At 39.8% G+C, this 27051-nt stretch overlaps 3 protein-coding genes and 1 pseudogene across 5 annotated transcripts; 1 reads left to right on the top strand and 3 right to left on the bottom strand.

The window, feature by feature from the left end:
- Positions 1–5078: 5078 nt before the first annotated feature.
- LOC127779696 (pentatricopeptide repeat-containing protein At2g41720) lies at positions 5079–14209 on the bottom strand. Of its 3 annotated transcripts, XM_052306567.1 has the most exons (13): positions 13727–14209; positions 13247–13419; positions 12704–12809; positions 10906–12015; positions 10728–10833; positions 10441–10645; positions 9575–9707; positions 8654–8758; positions 8407–8527; positions 7618–7771; positions 6999–7110; positions 6635–6822; positions 5079–5496 (listed from the first exon to the last, which is right to left on the bottom strand). In XM_052306567.1, exons 1-10 carry the CDS (start codon positions 14138–14140, stop codon positions 7746–7748), a joined length of 2499 nt encoding a protein of 832 aa, XP_052162527.1. In that variant the 5' UTR covers positions 14141–14209; the 3' UTR covers positions 5079–5496; positions 6635–6822; positions 6999–7110; positions 7618–7745. The 3 variants fall into 3 exon arrangements, with proteins under 3 accessions (XP_052162527.1, XP_052162524.1, XP_052162526.1); XM_052306564.1 differs by having other exon boundaries at positions 6635–7110; XM_052306566.1 differs by lacking the exons at positions 6635–6822; positions 6999–7110.
- Positions 14210–15104: 895 nt separating this feature from the next.
- LOC127780574 (protein PXR1-like) lies at positions 15105–16961 on the top strand. Its single transcript, XM_052307497.1, has 4 exons — positions 15105–15265; positions 15387–15675; positions 16095–16335; positions 16435–16961. The coding sequence occupies exons 2-4, from the start codon at positions 15477–15479 to the stop codon at positions 16790–16792; spliced, it is 798 nt and encodes a 265-aa protein (XP_052163457.1). The 5' UTR covers positions 15105–15265; positions 15387–15476; the 3' UTR covers positions 16793–16961.
- Positions 16962–21817: 4856 nt separating this feature from the next.
- Positions 21818–22285, bottom strand: LOC127778367 (alpha-amylase inhibitor 5-like). The gene has a single exon (XM_052304952.1). The coding sequence runs from the start codon at positions 22283–22285 to the stop codon at positions 21818–21820; it is 468 nt and encodes a 155-aa protein (XP_052160912.1).
- A 1864-nt stretch (positions 22286–24149) lies between these two features.
- On the bottom strand, positions 24150–26396 carry LOC127779351 (seed allergenic protein RAG1-like; annotated as a pseudogene).
- Positions 26397–27051: the final 655 nt, after the last annotated feature.

A 27051-nucleotide genomic window follows, 5' to 3' on the forward strand; every position in this document is an offset into this window, starting at 1 on the left:
TAATTTAGCACATGTTTTACATGTTATTATTTCTCAATCGGATCATTCTTTGTCTTCCTATCTTTAACCATCATCTCTAGTTTTCCTTCTCAAATCAACAGACTCAAATAAAAAATTTGTGCCTCACTCAATATATATAGTATACATTCATCTACAACATTGATTTCTCTGTCTTCCTATCTTTAACCATCATCTCTAGTTTTCCTTCTCAAATAAACAGGCTCAAATAAAAAATTTGTGCCTCATTCAATATATAGTATACATTCATCTATAACATTGATTTGTAAGCCACATGACTATTGATAAGAAACAGATTTAACAGTTTAGTAAGCAACCCTCTTGTTTTTCTCCAATATTTTATCACATTTAATAATGATCTTTTGCGGTATAATAACCCATATTATTTCAATCATGCCTAAAACTAGCACTCCTATATATCACTGGTACGACATAAACACATCATGTGTGCAAAGTTAGCTGTATGATGCCACTATATACTATCACTGTCATTTAATTGCTATGGCATCATGTTTATGTTCCTTGCCCACTTATTTGCTTCATAAATCACATACGCATGAATCATTAGCTAGCTTACTTTATTGAAATGCAGAACGATCATGCATGTAACATGTTTCAATTTTTATGTTTTTTTAAGCGCGCCAATTGATCTCAACCCTTCTCTGCCCTTTTTGTTTTTTCTAAAGGTATCCCACCCTCGTACTATCGTTGGTTGATTGGATGGACCAATGGGATGAATGGAGAACTATCCAGTTCATGCTTTCTTGACATCCTACTGTTTGGATGCATAAACGGGATGATATGTGTTTGGAGACAGCAAGATATTACCTCCGTTATCACATAGATGACATCATAGAATGCGTCTAGTCAAACCTTGATATACTAAATTAAGCATGCATAAGTATTAGAATTTAATACACAAAAATGGTATTGATAGATTTATCATGAAAAAAATATTCACATGGTTATATGTTCGTTATTTTTATAAATATACTGTTATAAAAAATAATGGCAAAACACATGCATTTGAGACGGTGTCAATGTCCAAAATGCTCAATTAAAAAGAACAGATGCATATATGTTTCACTAATATTCTCATAACTCCAAAGATGTGTATAGTTCCGTTCCATATAAATAATATGGTTTTGGAGCGTGGTTCTTTGGCAAGTAACAATATATGCTGGAGACGCAATATATGTGAAGATATATTATTTAATTGACAAAACAAAACAATGAATGAGATGCACCTACACAAGGTTGGCCCAATCCGGTAGAAATGGAAACAACACCAATAGAAACAAATAAAAACAAGATAATAAAAAAGAGAAAATAAAATATGAACAAGAAGATAAGGACATGCAATGAAATATTATCGAGGAAGATTATGATTTACTTACGTACCAACATCTCTATGAAAATTAGAAATAACATAAATTTTACCCAACCATTCTGGGTCATCTTTTACAGTATTATTCAACCAAATAAATTGATCAATCGAACCGTAGATTTGATCAAACAATCAATAAGTGTAGTTATTCTATCCTAACCCCCATCCAACACATTATCCTATTCCATTCAACAACATCCCTCCAACCAAACATAGAATATAATACATCAAATGAAATACACCTTAGTCATAACAAATGAGATAAACATAGAATATAATCCATCAAATGAAATACACCTTAGTCATAACAAATGAGATGTGTTTTTTTTACACATATCATAGTATACGTGTATACTCAATTACATTGTCCATTAAATTTTATTCAATCAGAACCCAACCAATATTGAGGATAAATAGAATTGGACATAATATGCTCACAATTTGTAGGTTATGCGGACAATGAAGATAATATTTGTTTGAGTATATCATCCTCCGATGAAATTACAATTATGAGACATAAAAAGTTACAACTTATAGTACTATTTAATATTTAAAACCTAAAGCCCACTACTTAAACACTAAAAATGATATAATTGGGTCAGTTTAAATAATAAAAAAATCACACCAATCATTTAAATACTATATATAATTTTCCTCCCTGTACAGAGAGATTTCTTCTTAATGAAAAATGTAGATATATTATTTCTCCCCCATACAGAGCGATTGCTTCTTAATGAAAATATGGAGTGATCGAATGTTTTTTTATAAAACTGTCATATGAACCATATCAGAAAATTCTATCATAACTATCCCACTCGCAGGTTTGTTAAACCATAACCAAATTGACATGAATATCTGTTCAATCTATCTTCACATATTTTCTTCAAAATCTGGTGGGTAAGAAACCCCTCTTGCTTTCCTCCAATATTCCATCATGAATTAATGTTTCTTTTTCAGTGGATAAATATGTATTCTCATCAATACTATCTAATACGAGCCAAAGCTAATAACCTAACCAAAGCATGTATTCATCACTGATATTTATATATGGCAATGAATTCATCACTCGCTGGAAGAAAATCCAATAGATCATGCGTGCAGTGTTTGCATGCAACTGTATGTTCTTCATGTCACTTAATTACTTGCTGTACATGACACACTATTCACTATTCATGTTTCTTTACTGTTAATCTCTTCCATGTAGTTTAAGAAGGTTTTGCATGCAACTAGTCGCAAGTTCGCGCGACTATAACCTTCCTATCTATTAACTGCTATTACAATTAACAATAAATTTTCCACCATTCAGCTAAATCAATAATTAATGTATAGACTCAGGGTTTATATTCATCTTATTCGTGTTGTTTCCTGATTTACTTGATTTAATATTCGAAGAAAGTATTTGGTCGGAAGTGCATGTTCAATACAAATACTATGTTGTTTTGATATGTAATAAATACATATTGTAATGAAAATAAACTATTTACTATAATTACGCTAAACTTGTAATATTATTGTAAGAATCAAAATTAAATTTCACTACTACCTCGGATTCCAAATATCCCGGGTCTACATTTAAGTAAAATTGCACATCATAATTGTAATTATGTTATAAGATTTGTTTGAGATGTTAACTTTTTTTTCTATATCTTTGTTTTGATTGTTGCTGACTGATTTAAAGTGTTATATGTAGAATAATTTTTCCCTCTTATGAAATTATTTAATTGGTTATCTAGTCTAAGGACCGTTTGGGTTGATTGGCCAGGCTAAGCCAGCCCTAGGCCTATTTAGGAGGCCAACATGAGATAACCAATAAGAGGTAATGAGTGGCTCAAACTCTTCCTTCTCTCTATATTTTACTACTTCTAGAAGATTCCTCATTTCAATGGCTAGGATTCTTCCTTGCTATTTTGTCATTTTGTGAATCCAACTGCTATTTTTTGACAAATCATGTGGCTAATTCTGGTTGCTTTTTGAGTTTTACTTTTCAATTAGGTAGATGTCTATGCATTACAATGGAATTTAGAGTAGGGATAAGTCTATTTAACACCCTTCAACTTTTTGCTTTGTTAAAAACACACCCTCGAACTATAAAATTGGTTTCTAACACACTCAAACTATCAAAACCAGACATTTACATCCTTTAGAGGTTTTAGGCTGGTTTTGGTATAGCTGGACATCACTTTGGATGCCACATTTTAAAAAGATCCACATCAGCAAAGGGAAGTGTCCCATTAGTCAGTTCCATTCCACCCCTCTTCTTCTTCCTTCCCCTCTAACTCGCTCTCCCCTCTCTTCGTGGAGCAGTTAAAGTTGCCAGCGAGCTCCATCCATGGAGAGACCCCTACCCTCTCGGCTTGGAGCTCCACGCTATTTCGCCGCTGTTGGCGGTAACACCGCTCAACAAACTCGAGTTGGAGGTGGAGATGGCGCGGGCGACGACAAACTCATGGTGGTGGAGGCCCTGCGGCATCGACTCCTCCGTCGAGTTCATCTTGGGATCAAGGCCGCGCTGCCGGCACCCGTCTCTTTAACCTTGGCAAGGAGGGGGAGGGGGTGGGGGTGCTGGGTCTAGGGTGGTAGTGGCGCTTGGATAGGAAGCCATCTACGAGCTCCCTGAGCTTGACGAGGAGAGTGCCGACGGCGGTAGTGGTGGAGCTTGGGTAGGAGGGGACGGCAAAGGCTTCGTGGAGGAGAGAATTGAAGAACCGCACCTTGGTCTCGTACTCTCGTCGACATCGAGGAGGAGAGATACCTCCAAATTTCAACTAGCCGTAGCTAGATCAAGATACAGTTGGGTCGATCCGCATCCATCAACCCTCACCAGAGCTTGCCAATAACCCCGTCTTCTATGTGCTTGGCGAACCCTCTTCTTCGAGCTTGCTAACAGCCCCTTCACCAATCACGGCCAAGGGAGCAGGCTCCGCGTCAAGCTTGTCACCAACCTCCCTCTTCCCTTGAGCATGGCCAAGGGGGTGGGCACCGCATCAATCTCACTGTCAACCTCGTCATGGCCACGGCCAACCTCCCTCTTCTCTCGAGCATGGCGAGATCTCTATGGCCGACTCAAGCTCGGTGAGGGAGGGAGTCAAAAGAGTGAGCCATGGCCGCCTCAAGCTCGGTGAGGGGTGAGCGAGTCGAAAGAGAGAGGGAGGAGGAAGAAACCACTCTAACTAGTAGGGCCGGCTGATATGGCAATACCAAAAATGCCACATAAAATCACAACTTTCACGGAGAAAGGAGAACAACTGTATTGTATTTTAAAGTAGTAGAGAAGTGCATATCTCAAAGACCAAATATGCCACATAATAATACAGCTTTCGCAATACACATTTGCTTTATTAACCACTAATGCATGAAAGCCAACTTGAGCATGAATCGTTTAGCTTAGTTTGCTGGAGCCTGGAGACGCAAAATATGATCATGCAAATGTTCAGAATTTTATATACTGTTTGAAGGTATGCAGTTCGTCTCCACCCTTGCCTTCTCCCCTTGATAATCAAAATTCCCCATTTCCCCTATGAAGCACATCTTCACCTTCTCCCCTTAATCATCAAAATGAGATGCAGTTTCCGGGCTACTTTTCAGAGTTTACTTAATTATATGCTCAATTACATTGTGTTCATATGTGATGAATTAGTCGTTCTGTAGAGACAAATGGGAAGGCGGGGTGAGCTGCAAAAGAGCGGATGAGAAACGCTTTGCATTTTTCTTTCATATTCCATTTGTCATCCACACTGTCTATGTACCCTCAAAGAGAATATATATGCATTGTATTAGCTACCTACAAGCTATATCATCCACAAGTGTCAACCTCATTCTTGAAGCACCAAACAACGCTTCAGTAGATCTTAACAAAGTACAAACTCATTATCTACCTGGAGGCTGGAGGGAATCTCCCTTGTGCCACTGGGAATATGCCCTTGAATTTTGTTTCTCCCATTTATGGTACTATTTCCAAATCTTATGCCAAAACATGCTGTGGACATTGGCCATGCTGTACTGAGGAACGCAATGATGATTTATGCCCCCATCCTGTATTAGACAAACTTAACGACATACTCTGTTCTTCACTCATGATGGTGGTCGCTCATCTGAAATCATTAGAGATAAGAAGTCAAGAACATAAAAAGAACAATTTATGCTATGGGCCAAACGGAGACATGAGACACAAGTACTGTGTATTTAGAAAAAGGGTAATTACCATATTATAAAAACAGTAATTTCCTCGAAAATACGATAACCAAGGAAACGGTTGGTAAAACAACAAAATCATTTCCATTTCTGTTTCTATTTTTAGAGTAAAGTCCATCACCGGTCCCTAAACTTGTACCGCTGTGTCATCCCGGTCCTTAAACTCGCAAATCGACCGTTCAGGTCCTCAAAACTTATTCAACTGTGTCATCCTGGTCCCTAAACTTGCAGATCACTCGTTTAGGTCCTCCAACTTGCTCAGTTGTACCACCCCGGTCCCTAAACAGGACGGTCTAAAAACTTTATATCAAAAAATAATTCATAACTTTTTCATGTGAACTCTAATGAAGACAAACTTTATATCAAAATTGTAGCCCTCGACGTGACCTACAACTTTTTAGTTGAAAAGTTTTTGAATTAAAACTGTTTAGGGTCTCAAAATATTGTTGCATGTTTATAGATTTTGAAATTTTAATTTCAAAATTACATTTTGGGACAAAAAATGACTTAAAATAAAAAAAATCAACTACAAAGTTGTAGATCACGTCGAGGGCTACAAGTTTGATATAAAGTTTGTCTTCATTAGAGTTTACATGAAAAATTTATGAATTATTTTTAAATATAAAGTCTTTAGACCGTCCTATTTGGTCCAGATGATATTCAAATCCAAGTTTAGGGACCGGGGTGACACAACTGAACAAGTTGGAGAACCTAAATGAGTGATCTGCAAGTTTAGGGACCGAGATGACACAATCGAACAAGTTTGAGGACTTGAACGGTCGATTTGCGAGTTTAGGGACCGAGATGACACAATCGAACAAGTTTGAGGACTTGAACGGTCGATTTGCGAGTTTAAGAACCAGGATGACACAGCGGTACAAGTTTAGGGACCGGTGATGGATTTTACTCTTTTTTTTTACCATTTCCATTTTTGTGTCTGTCAAGTAACCATTTCCATTTCTACCGGTAACAAATCATGAACGATTACCGTTCGGTCGGTAACAAATCATGAACTATAGCCAGTCGGTCAGGAATTACCAGGGGCACTGTTTTTCACAACTTCACCCGTAACTGACCACGGAGTGGAAACAGCGCCAGGACACCTTGTGCATGCTCACTCCTGTTATGCACTCGTGACAGCAATGATATAGGCTTGTGGACCAGAACTGCAACAGCCACACTGGGATGTACGCAGTGGAGGTGAGGCTGCACAGGCATTACCCAACCTACATGGAGGTGGCAAGAAATGCAAAGTTTTCCCAGAATGATGCATATCAATTATCAAAGCAGTGGCTCGACCACCCCAGATGAGCATATCAGAGGTGCGGTTACGCACTCGTTGCCCATCCTATGTTGAGGTGGCAAGAAATGCAAACTTTTGCCAGATTGATGGATATCAAACCTTAACCAGCGACACGATCACCCAGATGAGCATTAGAGGTGGAGAGATGCAATCCTCATACTGCCCTGTCCTAGGTGCTTCCCTTTGGATGTGTGAATGCCACCTTGCCATCCTTTATAAGAAATGGGATGTGTCAATTACGGATGTAGAGTTTCCTTCTTTCTTTGGGTTTATGTGTATTCAGATGGAGAGTAGAGGTGCCACTTGGAATAAAAATGACAAGTAGTACGTTTGGGCCAAACTGTGTTACCGCCCGATGCATATTCCGGCATAGGTTCACAAAGGAGTGCCATATATGGGAGAAGCAAAAATCTGGTGGCATCCTTTTCCTTTGGGTTCTAGTTCGGGAACCGCCAGTTTTCTCAAAACATGGATTTGGTTTCAGGATCTGGAAATTTCTAGTGACACGTAAGGAATTTTCCAACAATTTCAGTTATGGGCCTAATGGACTTCAAACCAGGGATTCCCAGTTTCATTTTGGAAATAGATTCTGGGCGATAACCAGAAATTTCAGAAAAAATAACACCTAGAATTGTTTGAACTTTGATTTAAGAATAGAAAAGCGAAAAAGAAAGAAAAAGAAGAAGGCAAAGAGAGAAAAACAGAACAGTTCTCATACCATAAATTTCTTTTTGTCAGCACATATGTGTTACCACTGAAGGAGGCAGGCGTTTCTGTGTTGGAAGACCTGTGTTTAAAGCCGAGGTATTTCCTGCTTAACATCAGAGAGATGTAAACATCGAGAGCTCACGTTTGCTTGTCTCTCAATGAACCTGGTGTGATTAAGCTCAAATGAGTCATCCATAACAATGATTCATGTAGGTCCCATCGGTTGCCCATATTCCCTAATAAGCCAAAATGGCTTATTAGAGAATAAAAACTAACTTATAGGTAAAACTTTTATATATGTGTTCTTAACAACTTAAAAGCCAATACTAAAAAAGAACTACGTTGAAAATATTTTAAAATCAACTTCAAAATTAAGTTTGAAAATTCAAATTTTGGCTTTGACTTATTAGGGCAACCGATGGGGCTCGTAATATATGCAAGCTCATCAAAACAGAAACAAAATAAGAGATACCAAAATATTCCCTCCATTTCATATTATAAGTCGTTTGACTTTTTTTCTTAATCAAAGTTCCTTAAGTTTGATCAAGTTTATAGAAAAATATCCTAACATTTTCAATACAAAACAAACATATTATCAAAATATATTCAATGTTAAATTTAATGAAACTAATTTGGTGTTATAAATGTTGCTAATCTTTTCTATAAACTTGGTCAAACTTAAGAAACTTTGACTAAGGAAAAAGTCAAACGACTTATAATATGAAACGGAGGGATTATATTATTGCATGATAAATTCATAGTCTTCTTGAAATGATAATTAGAGTAGGACGTATCATACTTATTTTTTCTTGCATAGTAGCAGCAAAATCTATGCCATTTTCTCTCCAGATATAGGGAAGGACATTTTGAAACATATATAGTGTTGGATGAACTCCAGAGTCCTCCATCCACTGCAAAACCTACAGGCACAAAAAATAAAGCTCAAATAAATATCAGGTTTTGACCTATTACTCTTGAATCTAGCTTGTTGCAAGCGGTATTCTGAGATGATCAGATGATGTAAAAATGGGAAGGGGCCTTGTTACCTCAATATACTTTCTCCATTTCCCAACAACTAGGAGATTTCTAAGAACAACCGCATAAGTAGAAAGACCCACAGTAGAACATGAAGTCACCATCTTGTAAAACAGCTGCATAAGAGAATCAAATAATTAATGTAGGGAAACAGAACTGTAAATGCAGATCATTATTTCTCTTACAAGTGTAGTGGCATGTTTGTGATTCCATGGCTTCCTCAAGTATCAATGTGTATTGATGTGAGAAGGTGATGAACTGATGATTTAAAACTAGTCAAGATAAAATTGTTCTTATTGCTAAATCCATTTTTATTTTGGACAAGGAGCAGCAGGAAAATATAGGTGGTACATGGAAGTATGGAATTACTGGTAGTACATTGATACTTGAACCTTCAGACATTCAAGAAAAACAATTCACTGCCAAATAAGTAAGAGTAGATGAAATCATAAAATATTTGTCAACTCCTCTGAAAAGGAGAATCCTATAAATCTATTTGATTATGCTGAGGACAAACATATTAAATGATTATATGTTTGGGAGAAATATATTGTATTGTGTCAGTGCGGCAAGGCCGTTAGTTCCATATCTAACCAAATATGGACTTCACTTTTATAGAAATGAACAGATCGATAGTTTTTTTTCCCCCCTGAACATGTAGGAGAACTGCATCCCTTTGCATTAAAAAGAAAGATATCCACTAAAACTAAAAACCATACCACACCAAAAACAGAGTAATGAAGCATGTATATCCATTGCACTGCAGAAGTTGGATATCTTTCTTTGGGTCTTAGAAAGATATCCACTAAAATTACTGGAATGACAACTATGTTCTTAGAAAGATATCCACTAAAACTATAAACTACCACACCAAAAACAGAGTAATGAAGCATGTTCTGAAATGACAACTATGTTCTGAAGGCCAACTATACCTTCATCATGTTCTCTGTCTTCCCACATTTTCCAAGAAAATTTAAAACATGGTTTAGTGTTCCAACAGAAATGGATGAGAGCGAAGAATCCAAATATTCAATCATCTCACTTGCTGTTTTCCAGTCACGTATCCTGTTATGAGGAAGCAGAACAAAATAGAATATTGAGTTATTCAATGCATCAAAAGCTTGTAAACAACATAACACCAGATGTGTGCGGTAAAAAGGAATTTGTTTCTGCTCAACACTTGAAACCACCAATATATCACAAGTCCAATACAAGTTACATGATGAAAGCATGGCAGCATGCCATGATAGCCTGATTATCTAAACCTACAAACAGTGATAATGAAAGGAGCAGAGGCTCACTGGCAAGTTGCTGTAGCCCATCAAGGAAAATGAAATTATCAATGAGCTACAATCCGAATTGTGTAAGCGAACAAATGTAGATTGCCAATACAGTAACCCCAACATTCAATTGATTCAAGTTGTCAATTACTGGAATCGAATTAACACTACACAGAACATTCCACCCTGCTATCTTAATAAACTTGAAACTTCATACTACCTATTAAAAACTTGTCTTTTATATCGCATGGTTGCTTAAGAAGAACAAGCAGATGTTTGTAAGTGACTCAAATGGTCATCTGATTAAAATAATCCTAAAGCAAAGCTGCACATGACAGGTAAGATGACTGAGTCATGTACACCTAAAAGCCATAAACACGATGATACCAAAGCAAGTGTGAATGCATATTTATAGTGTTACTAGATCAGAAGATGTTGCACACTGCTCAGATAATAATAATAGACCTAAGTTACCAATTTAGAATTGCCTGTTCGACTTAAGACATCAGTAAACGTACATGGTGCATGAAGCTATTATCTCAAAATAAGATTTTTGGTTCAACGGGATGGATTTTTTCTTCATGAATTCCATCAATTGAAGGACTCTTTCAGGTTCGCCACCCTTATTGAATGCTTCCATGAGAGATGAGCATATAATGGCATCTGGTGGAATACCATTTACTTCCATCTCTTTGAACAGGTCCCAAGCTCTCTTCCAACCCCCTTATGGTCCATAAGAACTAAAAGATCAGTTTAAATTCTTGAGAAGCTAAAACGATTAATCATAATAACAAAAGAATATTACCACCAGCATTATAGGCTTGGATCAATGTAGTATATGTCAAAACATCAGGAAAACAGCCTGATTTTTTCATAGAACTGAAAGTAGATTCTGCTTCAGATAGTTTTCCCTGAATACAAATCATTGTTAGGATAGCAAACTTTTTAGAGTAAACAACAGAGAAAATAAGAGCAACACTTGCCTGTTTGATATATGAATAAATCAATGAAGAGTAAACCTCCTTGGTTGAAGAAACCTTGGAGTCCACCATGTCCTCAAAAAATCTCAAAGATTCCGTATACTTCCCCAATTTACTAGATCCACTGATGAGTATATTGTAGGTTACAGCATCTGGTTTCACATTGCTCTCCCTCATTGATGTATACAACTCCAAAGCTTTCTCATAATCTCCAAAACTTAAATAACTTTTAATGCCGGAGTTGTAAGCAACTGTATTTAGATCAATACCTCGGGACCTAGCTGCTTCAAGAATTGTCTCAATTCTTGTTATCTGCCTGCAGCGACCGCAGGCAGCCAACAGAGTACTTATGGAAACAACATCTGGCTGAATGCCATCTTTCTCCATTTCATGCAGCAAGCCAACAGCTTCCTTCAACATTCCCGCAGACCCATAGGCATCAATAAGTGCATTGTAACTGACTTTATTTGGTTTGCATGAGTTCTTCTTCATCTTGTTAAAGACCTCCCTAGCCTTCTCAGGCTGTGCAGATCTACCATATGCATTCAGTAAGGAGGTATACGAAACTATATCAGGTCGTAACCCATTTTTCTTTATTAAATTAAAAATTGCCAAGGCCTCTCTATGCATACCTCGTGAGGCATATGCACCCAAAAGCGAATTATATGCTACAATATTAGGCTTCACTCCTTCAGCAACCATCAAATCAAAGATTGCTTTGCAATTTTCAACTTGCCCATAAATACAATAAGAATGCATGATGCTAGTATATGTAACAACATCTGGAGGACATTTGGTTCTTCTCTCCCTCATTGAGTTAAACAATTTAATAGCTTCCCCACACTGTCCAATCTTTACAAGGCAATGGATGATAATATTTAACGTGAAAGTATCAGAGGTGACATTTGCTCCTTTCATTATTTCAAAATAAGATATTGCTTTTGAGTACTGAGCTCCATTCTTGAGAGCAGACAAGACAATGTTGTGTGTAACCAAATCTGGTCCCACACCATTTTCTGTCATTTTCTTACACAGTTCTAAAGCTTTTTTCCAGTTACCAGCAGCCCCACATGCATTTATCACATTATTATATGTAGTCCGGGTAGGAGGTATCTGCAGCAAAAGTCCGGAACACAACCTTCTTTAATAAACAATTATGGCAACTAAACTAAAAAAATGAAATACTATATAAACTTTGCTGGTTTTCTAATAGTCTCTTTGCATTTCAATAACGTAAGGACTGATGAGGCAATCAACAGTGATGTGTCCTTGCGCAAAGTGAGTGCATGGAGCCAAAAACTTTATATGGTTCCAAGATTCTCTTCAAATTCAACCCATATTTTAGAGAGAAAAACTTCAACCCTTAATCAAGCAATTTTACCTTACTCAACAAACTCCTTTAAAACAGGATTGCATTTCTCGCTCTGAACCTCTGGTAGTTGCAAAACATGTTTTTCCTGTTATTTTTTAACTCTTCATTATTTTCTTTGGTGCACTAAATCTACCATAGCCATTACTATGTATAGTAGAAAACAGAAGGACCCTATTGGGTTTATAGATGAAAAATTAGCTCAATATCAAGAATGGTTATAGTGAAATGAGGAAAGCAATAAATGCATTGTACTCATTGTAAAGAAGAAGCATTTCCAAAATTATTTATCTAAAATGAATAAGGTTAAAAGCACAAAAGTTAATGTTTTGTATTACTTCAAAAAATAAAACACACAAACACATCAACTTAGGCATTTGCAAGATGAGAAAGCAAGAATATAGGGTTTATGTTTCAAGGAATGATACTGACAGCAGCACGAAGCATATCTTCCATAATGTTGATGGCCCAACGCCATTGACCAGCTCGAGAATGAGCATGGATGAGGGAGTTGTATATATCAGCATCAGGTTTACACCTAAGGTTATAAATGTCAGTATTTTGTCCCAAAAAAAAAGAGAAGGAAATGACAGATAATGAAAAATGATATATTTCTTATCACAGCAGTGGAAAACAAAATATAGAAATAGCAACCACATGGAAATTGCACTTAGTATTACACATATTACAGTTTATTATGATAAAGTATAAATTTCCTACATGCGAGATCAGCAACCATCACTTGCGCTGTTCCCTAGATGATCTGGGAAGATTTTGGATTTGCAAACTCAAACAAATTGAACCATAACACAAACATGTTATTGGTATATAGACAAGTTACCGACGAGACAATTACTCAATTATGAGGTGATAAATTTTTTTAGTAATATCAGGCAAAACTCTTTTTGATGGTTGAAGTAACGGAGAAGCCAAATTAAAACCTTATGTCAGAAATATATGTTATAACATTCATACCGCCATTCCTGCATCTCAAAGAACAGGCCACGTGCCTGATCAACCTGGTTATGCCTCGCATATAGTCGTATCATCATGCCATAAATGTCGTTACGAGCACAGTATTTATCCTGATTTTTCATCCAGCGGAACACATGGACAGCATGCTGTAAATTCCCAGAAAGTGTGATCTCCTACAAGTGATACAAAATTTGTAAGCGCGTTATTACCTGAAAAGGCTAGTTTTATGTTAGCAAATCGAGAGATTTGAGCCTCGTCTACAAAATTTGCATGTGCAGCTGGTACTACCATAACAACACAGCTAGATCGATTGAATTGTTCATGATTTTTGTAATTTCAAGCAATCGATAACATTTTGGCCCCAAAACCAGTTTGTCATTAGTGCCTCCACGCAAGGCAACCATGGCAGCCACATTGATGTATATCATCAGCAATTTTCAATTCATGAAATGCTACAGAGCGTGGGGATGATGGCCTTACGCGGATAAGGAGAGGGAAGTTGCGGCGGGCGAAGCGGCCGGCCCAGCAGTTGAGCACGGCGTCGACGGCGCGGGCCTCGGCGCGCGGGAGCGCGAGCACGCGCGCGGCGGCCTCCGACACCTTCCAGTCCCGCTGCCACCGGCTCCCCTCCACGCGCAGGCGGTGGCGCGCGGGGAGCGAAGCGGCGCCCACGCCCTCCACCTCGGCGCGGGCCTCGCGCCGGCCCCGGTCGTAGTCCACGGACACGGCGGGGCGGCGCTCCGCCCACCCCGGCGGCGCGGCGCCCGGGTGCGCCCGCCGCGGCCGCGGCGGCCGTGGGGGCGCGCGGACCACGCGCGTCCGGGCCGGTGACGCTGGCGCCGCCGCGTCGGGCGTCGCAGCCGGCGACCGCGGGGGCGGCGGAGCGGAAGACATCGCGGCGGGTGGTGGAGGGGGGGAGAGAAGCTTTACCGTTGGGGCGGTGTGAGAGCGGGTTTTCCGGATAAGGGGCGATCTTTTCCTCAACAGAAAAACCAGGAAATGAACTCCATCCGTCCTAAAATATCCTCGCGAAATTAGAATCAGATTCGTAAAATGAGAAAGCATTCTGTTATATCTTAGATTTTTATATTTTAAAAAAAAGATAGTAATTTACAAGCACCCTAATCTAAAAATATCATAGTAGAAATATAGTAGAAATGCTTTTATTTTAGAAACTAGGTGAAACCCCACACGTTACTGTAGGAGTTTAGTATTATAATAATATAAGTAAAAAATAATGCGTAAGATAGCTAGACAACATAAACTAAAGTAAGTTGATGTGATTTATGATAATTTAAATTTAAATAGTATATAAAATGATGATTCAAGATATCATTTTTTCAATACGATTACGTTCCGCCAAAAAGAAATACCTGGATTCAGCTCCGATACCTATGTAAACATATGGGTAGATTATTTTACCCTGAAATTATTACAGATTAATATGGACAGACGAGAAATACACGTCCCGTTTTCGCCCCTTGATTTGATCTTATCCATTCCCGTTCTCTCTCTGAGTCGTCGTCTTCCTCCTTCGCCTCTCCTATTTCACCCCTCCCTCCCCCCCCCCCCCCCCCCCCTCCTCCCCTATGCAGCAAAAAGCTCCTATATGCAAGCATGACGGCGGTGGCGGTGATAATAGGGCTTTTACCCAAAGATAAATGGGTAAACGGGCACAATTACCATCGGCAGCCTCCCTCCAACCGAAGTACCGAACCCGCGCCGAGGGAGACAGTGCTTCTATGGGCCGGATTTTGTCGCCGTGGGCCAGGTGAGCCCGCTCGTTTTTGCTAACCTCGCTGGTTGCCGTCCGATGCAGATCGTGCGCTCCATCTCCCCGCTATTTCCCTCCCTCTGACTCCGAAACCGAATCCGTAGTCGAGTCTCTCCCCCCCTTCGGCGTAAAAAAGAGAAGAGAAATCCCCCGTCTCCTCCGCTCCTTGCGCCAAGAACAGGGGAGGGAGAGGCGCCGATCCCCATCTCCTCGAGCAGAGCAGCGGAGGGGAGGGAATCCTGCAGGTGAGCAGCATCCATCCACATCCTCCTTCTGATTCATGGATTCATCTCTCTCTCTCCCACCCCCTACTTTTGTCTGGAATTCGCTTTGTGTGCGTTCGTTAACCCTAGCTTTCTCTTGTAGATCTGGAAGAAGCTCATCTCTTAATTTCAGAGAGAGACTCAACCTTTTGATACAAGAGTAACAGTATTGGGGGTTCAACTGAACCCCCCGATGTCCCAAGTTGGATCCGCCCCTGAGACGATGGATCTGGAGACGGAGAATCGTCTTGCTTCTCTACTTCTTGAGGAGGCGAGGAGGTTGCAGGCGGAGGCTGACAGGGAAGGTGTTCACGCATATCTGCGAAAGCCCAATGTAAGGCACCGTCCGAATTCGCGCTTCCTTACGGCCACAGTTCGTGGAGTTCAGCAAGGTTAGCATCGTAGTTTCGATTTATCGTTATTCCATACTTGATACCTCCTCCTGTTGATTGATTAGCTATCCAAGGCAACTATAATAATTTCTTAGTTTCTTGACTCATTGTTAATCGTTTGGTAGACTTTTATCTGGAATTGAATTATTTTTTATAGAACATATTAATTTTATTGTTTGCCCAAAAAAATGTCTGTTCTATGTCTTAAAGGAAAATTATAGGTGTGGTTAAACACAAAATATAAACCAATCGTGTAAAACTTACTTCCTTTGTCTAGGAATGATTCGCTGGATAGCAAGTAATGACAAATCTCATAAGTATAGCTGATCTCATGTTGCTAATTTTCTTGTCCAAAGATATCAGCAGTGTTCTGGTTGTCTACTTACTGAATTGGCATGATATGTGCTGTTCACCTGCAGCGAACCGTGTTGTGGAGGTCAATGAAATGTGGCGTGCCAGAGAGAAGGAACTTGAACTGGAGTCTAAGATGAAAAGGAGTAGAGGTCTTGGTGACGCCAGAGGTGAAAAATGCAAAAGTGACTTGAGAAACCAGAGTTCCAGTCCAAGGGTTGAAGAAGAAGGCATAGCTTATAACAGTTCATATTCGGATCAGGAGGATGGTCTAGGGGACGATGACATTGAGAAGTTTCTTCATTCGAGGTCTGTATTTTCTATCTTTTGGTTGTTCTACTACCAACATTTTACACAAGTAGCTATCTGCAATGTTGCTGACAGAGATGTAACTTTGGTCTGCTATAGGGTGAAGCGAGGTCGAGGGGCCGTTGGTTCTAGGATGGATGAGCCTGGTCCATACCTTAATGTTGCATCTCGTAGTCAAGAGAACGAACCTAATGCTGATACTCGGGTGGAAGAAAAATGGGAACGAAGAGTACAAGGCCCGGAGAAACCACTGTCCTTGAGATCAAGTTCACTTGATGACTATTGGCGTAGGGAAGCACTAGATGGAGAACCTTCCAGCCCTGAACTCCACAAGAAAAAAGAGAAGAAGGAAAAGAGTTCAGAGAAAAAGGACAGGAAAGAGAGAAGGAAGAAAAAAGACAAGAAGAAATCTAAGCATCGCCACCACCACCATCACAAAAGTCGGCAAAGGGAGTGATTGTTCTGCTTGCTGAGCATAAAAAATGTACACAAGAAACATGTTAGCTTCTAATTGCTACTGTTACTTCTCACTTGAAACATGTTGTACCAAAAACTTGATATCGTGTGGAATGGAGAACTGTTCTTCTCACACGGAGTGTTGATACAAAGCCATATGTTAGATTTTAGTGCTCTCGTTGGTCTTGTGTATTTATTATAATGATGACTAAATCACACCCTCGTTAATTAGGAATAACGTGGTTTTGGTAGCTAAATGTTACAGCTTCCAATCTTATCTGCAACTATTGTATGTTATACAAATCGTACAAATCGATCAAATTTGTATGCTGTCTGTCTGTCAGGCAAGGATTCCTCAATTGGAGCACTTCGGAGTCCCTGTTTACTGGCATTCTAGTTTCACTTTCACATCAGTAGCCCAGATCAGATATTCTGACTCAGAACTTTAAAACGCTGCTGATTTGCACTTTGCAGTATGACCTCATGATAATCCTCCAAGCAACATGTACCTTCGAGAGTTCTTCCCTAGAACTTTCATTTCGAAAAAAAAACAAATTCACAAAAATAAAGAGAGATTTTTCTCTCCTTTAAGAATTAGTTTACATTTCCTGTTCATAGCCTGATAATGCAGCATAATCTGTGGAACTCCATTTGAGTATCGATCAAAACAGTTCAGTACCCTTGCTGAGAGGGTGAAAAAGAACATAGGGATGACATGATTGTTCATATGTAGTTGCACAAATGTTTACAGGATTACATGACATAAAAAAAATGTAAGAATGAAAAGATAATGACCTAGAGTCTACCACTTCTGTTTACGCCTGAAGGCAATCAGTGGAACGCTAATCGAGATTTATGGGCTCTGTACAGTATAATGCAATGTGTATTGAAGGACTGGATTCGACAAAATCTATCTGCAAAAACAATGAAATTGTTACTAATCAGATCAAATGATTAGAAGCATAATAAGAGACGAAGTGAAGATAAGTAGTAGTAAATAGGCATGTGGAATATGGTTGAACTGATCATGTAAACATCATTCACAAACAAGCATGATGAGCAGTGATATTTGATAGCTTAAGAATAGTTGTGCCAAGCGAAAGAGACTTAATTCTGGAAGGTTAGTAAGAATCAACCACATGTTCGATAAATAAAATGGTTTCAAGTTTCAACATACACAAAGAAGTTAATGACCATTGTACTATTCTAGCTGCTGTCATTGAGATGGTTTGGAGATTTCAAGTAGTCAAGGTAATTTGTATATTTTGAGAATTTTTGTTGGGACCTGTAATGACTACAAAAAATTAACATACTCAACAACATGTTTAAATTTAAAAGTGTACAGCGAAATTGTATCAGTTACTCCCACTCATTCATTGTGCAGGTCAGTCAAAGCTACTCTATGAAGAAATGGCACTTTAGCTTAGTAAGTGGCTATTGCCTTAGAACCATGAGGCATATGTCTGAACGATCATGATTAACCTGCCTCTTTCTTAATAAAAGAGAATAACCAAACCTATATCTCATTGCAAACTACAAATAGCTGAAATTTTAGATTGAACAATCGAAAATTTGAAATGTTGTCAGCGAAATACTCCCTCTGTCCCAATAAGTAGCAACCTAGGATAGGATTAGACCCATCCTAAGACTAGGGTATGTCCAAATTCGTAGTCCTAGGATGGGATTAGACCCATCTTGCTACATATTGGGACAGAGTGAGTACTCACATTGCTTAGCAGTGAAAAGTACAAAACACAAAAGGTGAGAAAGATAGCACTGAATCTATTTTCTTTAAGGGAAAGCATTGTGCTGTGCAAGTTCCTCAACATCCATGGCTATTGAGCAACAAGAAACAACCAAGAGAAGGACCTGAGGCAATCACCTGCATCAATGAATGAAGGAAGAATGGCCCAGGAGGATTCAGCCAACAACAAAAGGGCTGATCTCCCCGTTCCGCATGCCGCGGGCTATCTCACCGGCGATCACCAGGCACGTTGAAACCCAGCCGGCGAGCACCATCCACACCATGTCCACAATGTGAGCCGCAAGCCCCCACGACATCGTCATCCTCGCACTCTTCTCCCTCAATTTCCTCTCCTCTCCAGCCTTTCCCTACAGCTGCTTCCAGGGAGGCAATTCCACAAACACCTAGCCTGCAAGCCCACAAGGAACCCCCAACAGTTTGCCCCCCCAATCATGAGTGAGCCGACAAGATGCCATGGCGGTGAACAAGGGTTAGATCTATCTAGTTCTCCAATAATTGATTCCATCTTCTAATCGATGGGATTGACAAGGCACAGAACAATTACCTCTGTATAATCCTGAGATGGCAAATTCACCTCACCATGCAACAACTGAATCGACTCCAGTTTGCAAGAACCCTTCACCCATGGCAGTGATTGAATCAGGATCTTGTGTTTCACCACCCAAGCACGTACAATTCTTCTCCTGCTTCAATAAGATTGGAAACCAAATAGACCTTGGGGAATCTTCAGACTCTTCAGAGTGGGACTGTTTCCCCCTTAGCTTCCGCCCTCAGATTCTACCAAACCATGGACGGATAGATCCTTAAATTTAGACGGAATCAAGAAGAGATAAGACAGGAAAAATAATTTTTTTTAGAAAATACACCATCAAGTTTCTTGCTTGCTTTCCCCAAACTCTTGCCTTTCACCTGTCGCTGTCAAACTGACCCAACTGAGCAAATTCAAGAAACACCTAGGACCAACCTGCACAAGAACCAACTGGAGACTGCCACATAGGAGTCTCTGACCAGGAATTTTGGAGGAGATCTTCATCCAAATTGGTTTATCCAATCGTATTTTATCTGTTTGGTTAGAAGATTAGACAGGGGATTTGGACAAGTATACAAGTATTCTTGTCTCATCTTCATTTCGTCAAAAAACACCTGTCGTCCAGGTCAGCACAGTACATTGAACAGGAAAAATTCTACTGCTAAGTAAATGCTGATTAATCATTTTCTTTCAAAGAAATACAGTACATACAGGCTCATAACATGCACACTCACCATATGAACGCACACACGAACGTCTTATTGTGGACTGGTACATCGTCTACCACTAAAAAAATTAATCGATCTTTGACTCCATCAACAGTTGTCAGAATATAAGCCATTGGCTTGTTGAGATTTTCAAACCCAATCTTAAATTGTTGTAAGCATTTTTTTTCATCGTTTTTTTTCTAGCCCAATAATATCTTGTTGACTTTTTTTGCATGTGAGTGTTTTTTTTTCATTTTTCATGTATAGGCTCCGATCGTTTCAACTTAAAAAAGTGGATGAAGTTTTGGATATTCGTCGCACGCTTTTCAAACTGTTAAACGGTGCGTTTCGTGCGAAAACTTTCTATATGAAAGTTTTTCTAAAACATCAGATTAATCCATTTTTCAAGTTCGCAATAATTAAAACTCAATTAATCACATGTTATTACCACCTCGTTTTGCGTGAAACACTTAATCTTTATCTTCAGAAGATTCAAACACCACTATATTGTGTTTGCTTCCCTAAGCCAGTTCATCCATCCAAATCGCCCCCGATTTTTGCCAGCTTATAAGATTTGAGTTGATTTTCCATCATCTTGAATATCGAAAAGTAAATAAGTTCTCTAGATCTTTACTAGAAAAAGAAAAGTTCTCTGGATTGTTGGGTCAGAGACTAATTCAGATTTGGGCCAGGCTATGGGTCGGCCTGCTGTTACTAGGCCACAAGTCATGATCCAGTGGCCCAGGCCTTATTAGGTCCCTCACTAGTCGTTAGGAAAATAATTTGGGGACCAGGTGGGTTATGCTTCAAACAAGGTATCCTCGGATTATTTTCTGGATTTCAAGCAATGTGATAGAAAACATATAGCGGGTTTGTCGTGAATTAATCTCTTGATAGTGGATTGCGTATAGAGAGCGCTATATATATAGCGGCTGGTAAGCTCCAACATACTATATAGGGTCCGCTACATTTGTAGTGGTAGCATAAGAGAATTACTACTATTGTAGCGGTCACCATTACGGCAGCTACAAATGCTATTTATTACTCTCTCCTTTCCTAAATGTTTGACGCCGTTGACTTTATTAAACATGTTTGATCGTTCGTCTTATTCAAAAACTTTTGTAAAATATGTAAAACTATATGTATACATAAAAGTATATTTAACAATGAATCAAATAGTAGTAAAAGAATTAATAATTGCTTAAATTTTTTGAATAAGACGAACAGTCAAACATGATTAAAAAAATCAACGGTGTTAAACATTTAGGGATGAAGGGAGTAATTTTTTTTCCAAGCGACTGAAATATATGTAAAAGTCAAGTGGATCTGGAGTGCTCGGGTCGGAGTCACTATACTATTCATATTTACTAGCATACTAAATACGTTGTTGGCACATATAGGCAGGTCCTTTGGCCCCCACCCACACACTGCATTTTCTTGCCCTTCACAACAGTGTGTAGAGAGTTGATATCAATGGTGTGGTGTGAGTGATGGAGGCGGATTCATTTCATCACACCTAGTTGTTTCATTTAAATGAGTATATGTGTGCTTAGAAAGGTAATATCATGGTTTAAGCATGACCAATAAGTTTATTTTTCTTCTAGAAATAAGGTATAACTAACGTGCTATTACTTTGTTACGATACCAGCGAATCGATTTTCTTTTGATCCACCACTTTATATATTATTTGTGACTTATCATCAAATTTACACTTGAAAAGAAAATTATGGTGATCTTTGAAAAGAAAAATAGAAAAGAAAATTGTGTCCGGTTCGTTGTTTCAACCTGTTCAAACAAGGTAAAAAAAATGAAATACTACTCATTAATTGGAATTGGAACTGCACGTCTGCATCACCTGCTCTTTATTGCCCATCACATGATAATTACACATCGTTGCAAGAACAAGGATCTATATATAGATGATCGCTAGCACGCGACCATAATCATTTTTATTCGTTTAATAAATAAATAATCTAGAATATAACAATGGTGATTATTATTATTATCATTAAACAGCATCAGATATCAGTTAATCACCAAGTGGCAACGGCGCGATCCGCCGTCGTCGGCGCCGGCGCGCGTGTCGAGGTCGCACTCGTCGCGCCCCGGGAGCCCCTCGGCGATGGCGGCCATGGCCCCCTTCTTGCACGCCGGCGGCGCCTCCTCCTCCTCGACCAGCACCTCCACCATGGCGCGCAGCGCGTCGCAGCGGCAGCGCGGCGCCACCTCCCTCAGCTGGTGGCAGCACCGCGCCCGCACCCCCGGCGGGTCGCCGCCGCCGCACCGCCGCAGCAGGTACGCCCGGCACCCCGGCAGCGGGTCCTTCGGCACCACGCCCTGCCCCGGCTCGCACCCATCCGCCGCGCGCGCGCCGCCGCCGTAGTACTGATCCTCGCCGCCGGCCGCCGCCGCGACGACGGCGCCGACCACCACCACCAGCGCCACCAGCGCCAGCACCACCGACACCGAGAGCTTGCTCTTCTTCGACGCCATTGTCGCAAGAGGAGGAGATCGAGAAAAGGAAGAGAAATCGATGAGCTCTTGGGTTGGGGGGGTGAGATTTTAGATGGTTGGAAAAAGGGAGAGAAATGGAAGCGTGGGGAGGAAGACGATCGAACAGTTGCTTTTTCTTTTTTTGATTTGAATTTGCCGGGAAGCGAAGCTACGTGCAGAAGGCGTCGTGCATGGCGCGCGCGGGAATTGTCAGTGGGCGAAAGGGATTATTAGCGTCAAAATTAAACAAAACGATGACGATTATTTCATCAGTGGATTTCCAGGGCCGGGCTGCCTGCTTGCTTAATGGGCCGTGAAAGATTGGGCCCAAAAGGAACATGCACGACAACTCGATCGGACGAAGGGTTTACTGTCTCTCCTTTTGTGTTTCCACTCACCCCGCCTAAAAAAAATACCGCCATTTCATCAGTATATACTCGTTACTATAGCATTTATTTATTTTTATTAAAATTACTTATCATTGAGACCATGTAAAGCAATTTATGTGACTTCTAATGTTCAAAGTTGTCAACCTCTATTCTCTCGTTTTCTATACGCACACTTACTGAACCACTAAATGGTGTGTTTTTCTAATAAAAATTTCCATAAAAAGGTTACTGTAAAAATAGTTAACTTTGGCGTGAAGGACTAATACTTCGGTTTCAATTTGCCTCACGAAGAAAAGGGTGGATGAAGGAAGAAGATTGATCTGACCGGTGGGTTTGACAAGTAGATGAGGAAGAAGACGGAGAAGGAAGAAGATGGATGAAAAATATGACGGCAGTGGCACGGTATCAATTTTGTAAATTTTCAATGGCATGATTAAAAATAGATGAATTGTAGTAGCATTTATCTGAATCAACATATTTATAATGGTATAGATCCAATTAACCTAAAAATCAACACGTACTAGCCCTTGGAATCGTATTTTTCATACTGTAACTACCTTTTACCCCAGTTCGTCCATATTTATTTATTGGTTTGCATTGTAAACTAACCATCCATGCTGTAAAAGTGCGAACCGTTAATCCTTCTGTATGATGGGTGTTTACCCCAATTTGTCTAAATTGAATATGCTAACCGATTTTGATCTCAATTATCATCTTGGTCAGGAGTTTTTCTAGATCAAGGTTGTTAGCGATTCTATCATATCGTAAGGCTTTCGGTGATACATCGTGGCGATTGGCCCCTTGAAAAAAGTGTCAACAATGGCAAATATGCAACTTATTTCAAGGCCCCTGAACCATATTATCTGAAAGTTTACTATGCTTGCTATTATCTAAAAGTTTACTCTATATATGGTTGGTTGTTTTTTCTTTTAGCTTTTTCTGATTGCATGTTGTCCCTAGGAACTACTCCCTCCGTGTCAGGTTATAAGACATTTTGAATTTGGTCAAAGTCAAACTAATTCAAGTTTGACTAAGTTTATAGACAAATATAGTAATATTTATAATATTAAATTAGTTTCATTAAATCAATAATTGAATATATTTTTAAAATAAATTTGTTTTGTGTTGAAAATGTTATTATTTTTTTCTGCAAACTTAGACAAACTTGAAGCAGTTTGACTTTGACCAAAGTCAAAACATCTTATAACCTGAAAAACGGAGGTAGTAGTAATTATATTATATATTCCAGTGTCCCTCTTGCACAAAGGAACTAAAGAATAATAAAGTTTTCTAACAGCGGGGGCCTCCCCTGCTGTGTTCGTTAAAAAGAACAAAGGAATTAAAGAACAATTCGAGCGGGCTAGTGAATCAACGTAAGAACATCGAAGTTCATCATTTATTCAGCACATACATTTTCCATGCAAAAGGAAACATTAATTATAGTAACCACACCACACACACAAAGTAGCGATAGCCTAGTGGCCAATCGCCGGGTTCCTAAGATAACCCAGCCATTAGTAAACACCACTGATGCCGATAGGGATGTCCACATTGCATAATGCCAGGAGGCTCGCCGCCACGCATTTCACGTTGTCTCTCTGGCAGCCAGGGAATACCTCGTCCATGGGTTTCCCGTCAGTCACTGCGCAGAGCTCCTTGTACATGCCTACCAACAGGTGGCTGAGCGCTGGGCATCTACATAAGTTGTTGTTGATGGTGGCGATCGAGCTGCCTGAAGTAGTCTCGCCAGACTTGCTCATCCACGTTACCGGCTGCGCCGCAGCCAACGCGCTGGCGCTTCACTATTGTCCGGCAGCATAGGTGCGGCTACATCGGGTAGCCTATTCTTGGCTGGCAAAGTTGGTCGGGGGTATACACCACCATAGTGGTGGTGGTCCGCCATTGTTGTCGTTGCCACAAGCATGGAGATAACTATTGAGAACAGCACTGAGAACCATAGTATAGTTTGAAATTTCGGTCTCTATTGGCAGGCACAAATCTTCCCGATTTTTTTGTTTTTTGTCAAAATTTATGCAAATTCAGTCAAAATATGTTAAAAATTCAAATAATTTCGGCCAGAAAAACCCAGAAATCACAACATATTCGGCAACCACTGAAATTTGGCAACCGAAGTTTCAAATCCTGCCGAAAACACTACGTTGTTTGGTGTCATTTTGTTTTTCTTTGTGTTGCAGAAAATTTTAGTTAGTCTCAAATTGTATGAGAGGGTACGTGTACAGGTAAGCGCTACATCAATGGTGGTTTTATATGTAGCTACAAATACTAAAGTGATTCCAGAACGGACACAATTTTTATCATGAGTGAGTAGCTTATGGTTTTGCATGTAATATTTATTGTGATTCACAGCTAATCTAGGCATCATTTCGAAAAAAAAAACCCTTCGTTTTATATGGACCACACTCTTTAATTGCTTAAACTCATTTTCATTCTTCCGTGCAAGAAAACAAACACACAAACTGCCAACAGATATATAGTTTTGGAAGGTAACAAAATCTTTTGATCTTTATTTGCATGGCTTTTTCTATAGTCGATCCAATTCGATAAACAAGAAAAAAGGATAATACGGAGTACTTCAGAACAAATATTGTTAAGAGGAATGCTCTGGAAGCTAAAAGCATGAAGTAAAGAAAGATGCAACACTAGATTCAGAAAATTAAGAAACGTGCGTTTAGTGAATATATATACGTGCGTCCCAGCTGATCAAGCATTTATATATTGGATTATTCTGAACCAAGCTAGTACTTTTTTCTTGTGTACTCTAATCTTGAGAGGACTGGGCAGTTGGATCTAAGTAACAGAGTTATTTTAACAAGGCACGAAATTAGATAGGGAATTGAAGCACGTACGCATAATCACTTTGTCAAAAAAACCATTACAAATTAAAGGTGATTATAATCACTTCGTGTTGCAATTTGCACCAGCCATTTTTTAAGTAAAGAGTAAGTGAGCACGAGAAATAGGTCTCAAGTGTGGTAGGTTTGTCAATTTGCGAAGGAACAAAAAGAGCGTTGTTAGTGTTGGAACTCAGGTGGTTTTCCTTCTGATTATATTTGAATGAAAGTCACAAACGATGTTTGATGGTTGTTCAGATTTTATCTCTTTGGTTCTGTTCATTTTGTACCAGCGATTCTTCAGCTTGGTTCAGATAAATATATCTAAACTTTTGCCTTATCTTCAGATTTTGGTTTTCAGTTTTGATCTTGTTGGTTTGAGCTGTACGTGGAAGATAAGCCTTTATTGTTCTAGATTTTCAGGCCGACAAAAATCAATCTGTTGATTGTTTGTTATCCGGCTTAGAGATAAGATTTTCTTGTTGCTATACAAGGCTATATAAGCCACGTACTGCTGCTGTATTTGTTAAATGAGGTTTTTGCCCCACATCCAGCTGCCTGTTTTGCATAGAGGGAGTTACATCCCACGAAAGTCCGCTGGTTCGTTCTTGGCCGAGTGCACGTCTGAGGATACGAGATCATTGTATCTTGGAGGAGAGCCGCCGTCCGTCTCGTGCACCTAGGCGAGGGCGTGAATCTCCTTGAAGACAGCGCCGCCGGCGTGCCTTGATCAAGCTGAAGCTGCTGTTCATCGTTCGGCAATGAGCGACATCTTCAGAACCTGCAAAGCAGCTGCCTACGACACAGACGACCTCCAACAATTTCAAGGAGATTTAGCATCATCTTCGACTCGTAGGTAACAGTTTCCATGGCCCCATCCAACTCTTACGATGATGCTATGAAGCCTGAGAAGTTCAATGGTAATCACTTTAAGCGCTGGCAAACCCGGATGATGTACTGGCTCACTGCCTTGGATTTGTTTTCAGTCATCACTGACCAGGAGCCGCAGCCAGGCGAGTTCTTTCCTGGGGCTGTGCCATATGCTGATTTTTACCAGACCAGGAACTTTAATTGTGTGTAGAATTTTGAGCATGCTTTCCAATAAATTCTATGATATCTACATGCATCATACCTCTGCTCGTGTATTGTGGGAAACTCTAGAGAAGAAGTACAGTGTTCCAGATGCTGGAAAAGACCTGTACTTGGTTGAAAAATACCATGACTTCAAGATGACCAATGGAAAGTCTGTGGTGGAGCAAACCCAGGAACTCCAGCTTCTAGTGGGGGAGCTCAACCATAGTAAGATTACTCTCCTTGACAAGTTTTAGGTTGGAATGGTGATTGCAAAGCTCCCACCCTCGTGGAGAGATTTTGCTACTGCTCTCAAACATCGTAGGGAGGAAATGACTATGGATGACCTAGTTGCTTCCCTCGATGTTGAAGAGAAAGCCCGTGCAAAGGATGCTCCATTGGTTAATGAAGATGATAACTCTAGAGTGAATCTCACTGATACACATCAGAGAAG

The sequence above is a fragment of the Oryza glaberrima genome, chromosome 7, assembly GCF_000147395.1.
Source record: "Oryza glaberrima chromosome 7, OglaRS2, whole genome shotgun sequence".
Lineage (NCBI taxonomy): Eukaryota > Viridiplantae > Streptophyta > Magnoliopsida > Poales > Poaceae > Oryza > Oryza glaberrima.

Coding starts and splice junctions, on each gene's coding strand:
- LOC127779696 (XM_052306566.1), bottom strand. CDS start 14,140: ATGTCTTCCGCTCCGCCGCCCCCGCGGTCGCCGGCTGCGACGCCCGAC. Junction 12,810..13,246: donor TTTGAGATGCAGGAATGGCG/GTATGAATGTTA, acceptor TTATAACCTTAG/GTGTAAACCTGATGCTGATA. Junction 7,772..8,406: donor TACTATGCAAGAAAAAATAA/GTATGATACGTC, acceptor TAATCACACCAG/GTTCATTGAGAGACAAGCAA.
- LOC127780574 (XM_052307497.1), top strand. CDS start 15,477: ATGTCCCAAGTTGGATCCGCCCCTGAGACGATGGATCTGGAGACGGAG. Junction 15,676..16,094: donor AGTTCGTGGAGTTCAGCAAG/GTTAGCATCGTA, acceptor GTTCACCTGCAG/CGAACCGTGTTGTGGAGGTC. Junction 16,336..16,434: donor GAGAAGTTTCTTCATTCGAG/GTCTGTATTTTC, acceptor GGTCTGCTATAG/GGTGAAGCGAGGTCGAGGGG.
- LOC127778367 (XM_052304952.1), bottom strand. CDS start 22,285: ATGGCGTCGAAGAAGAGCAAGCTCTCGGTGTCGGTGGTGCTGGCGCTG.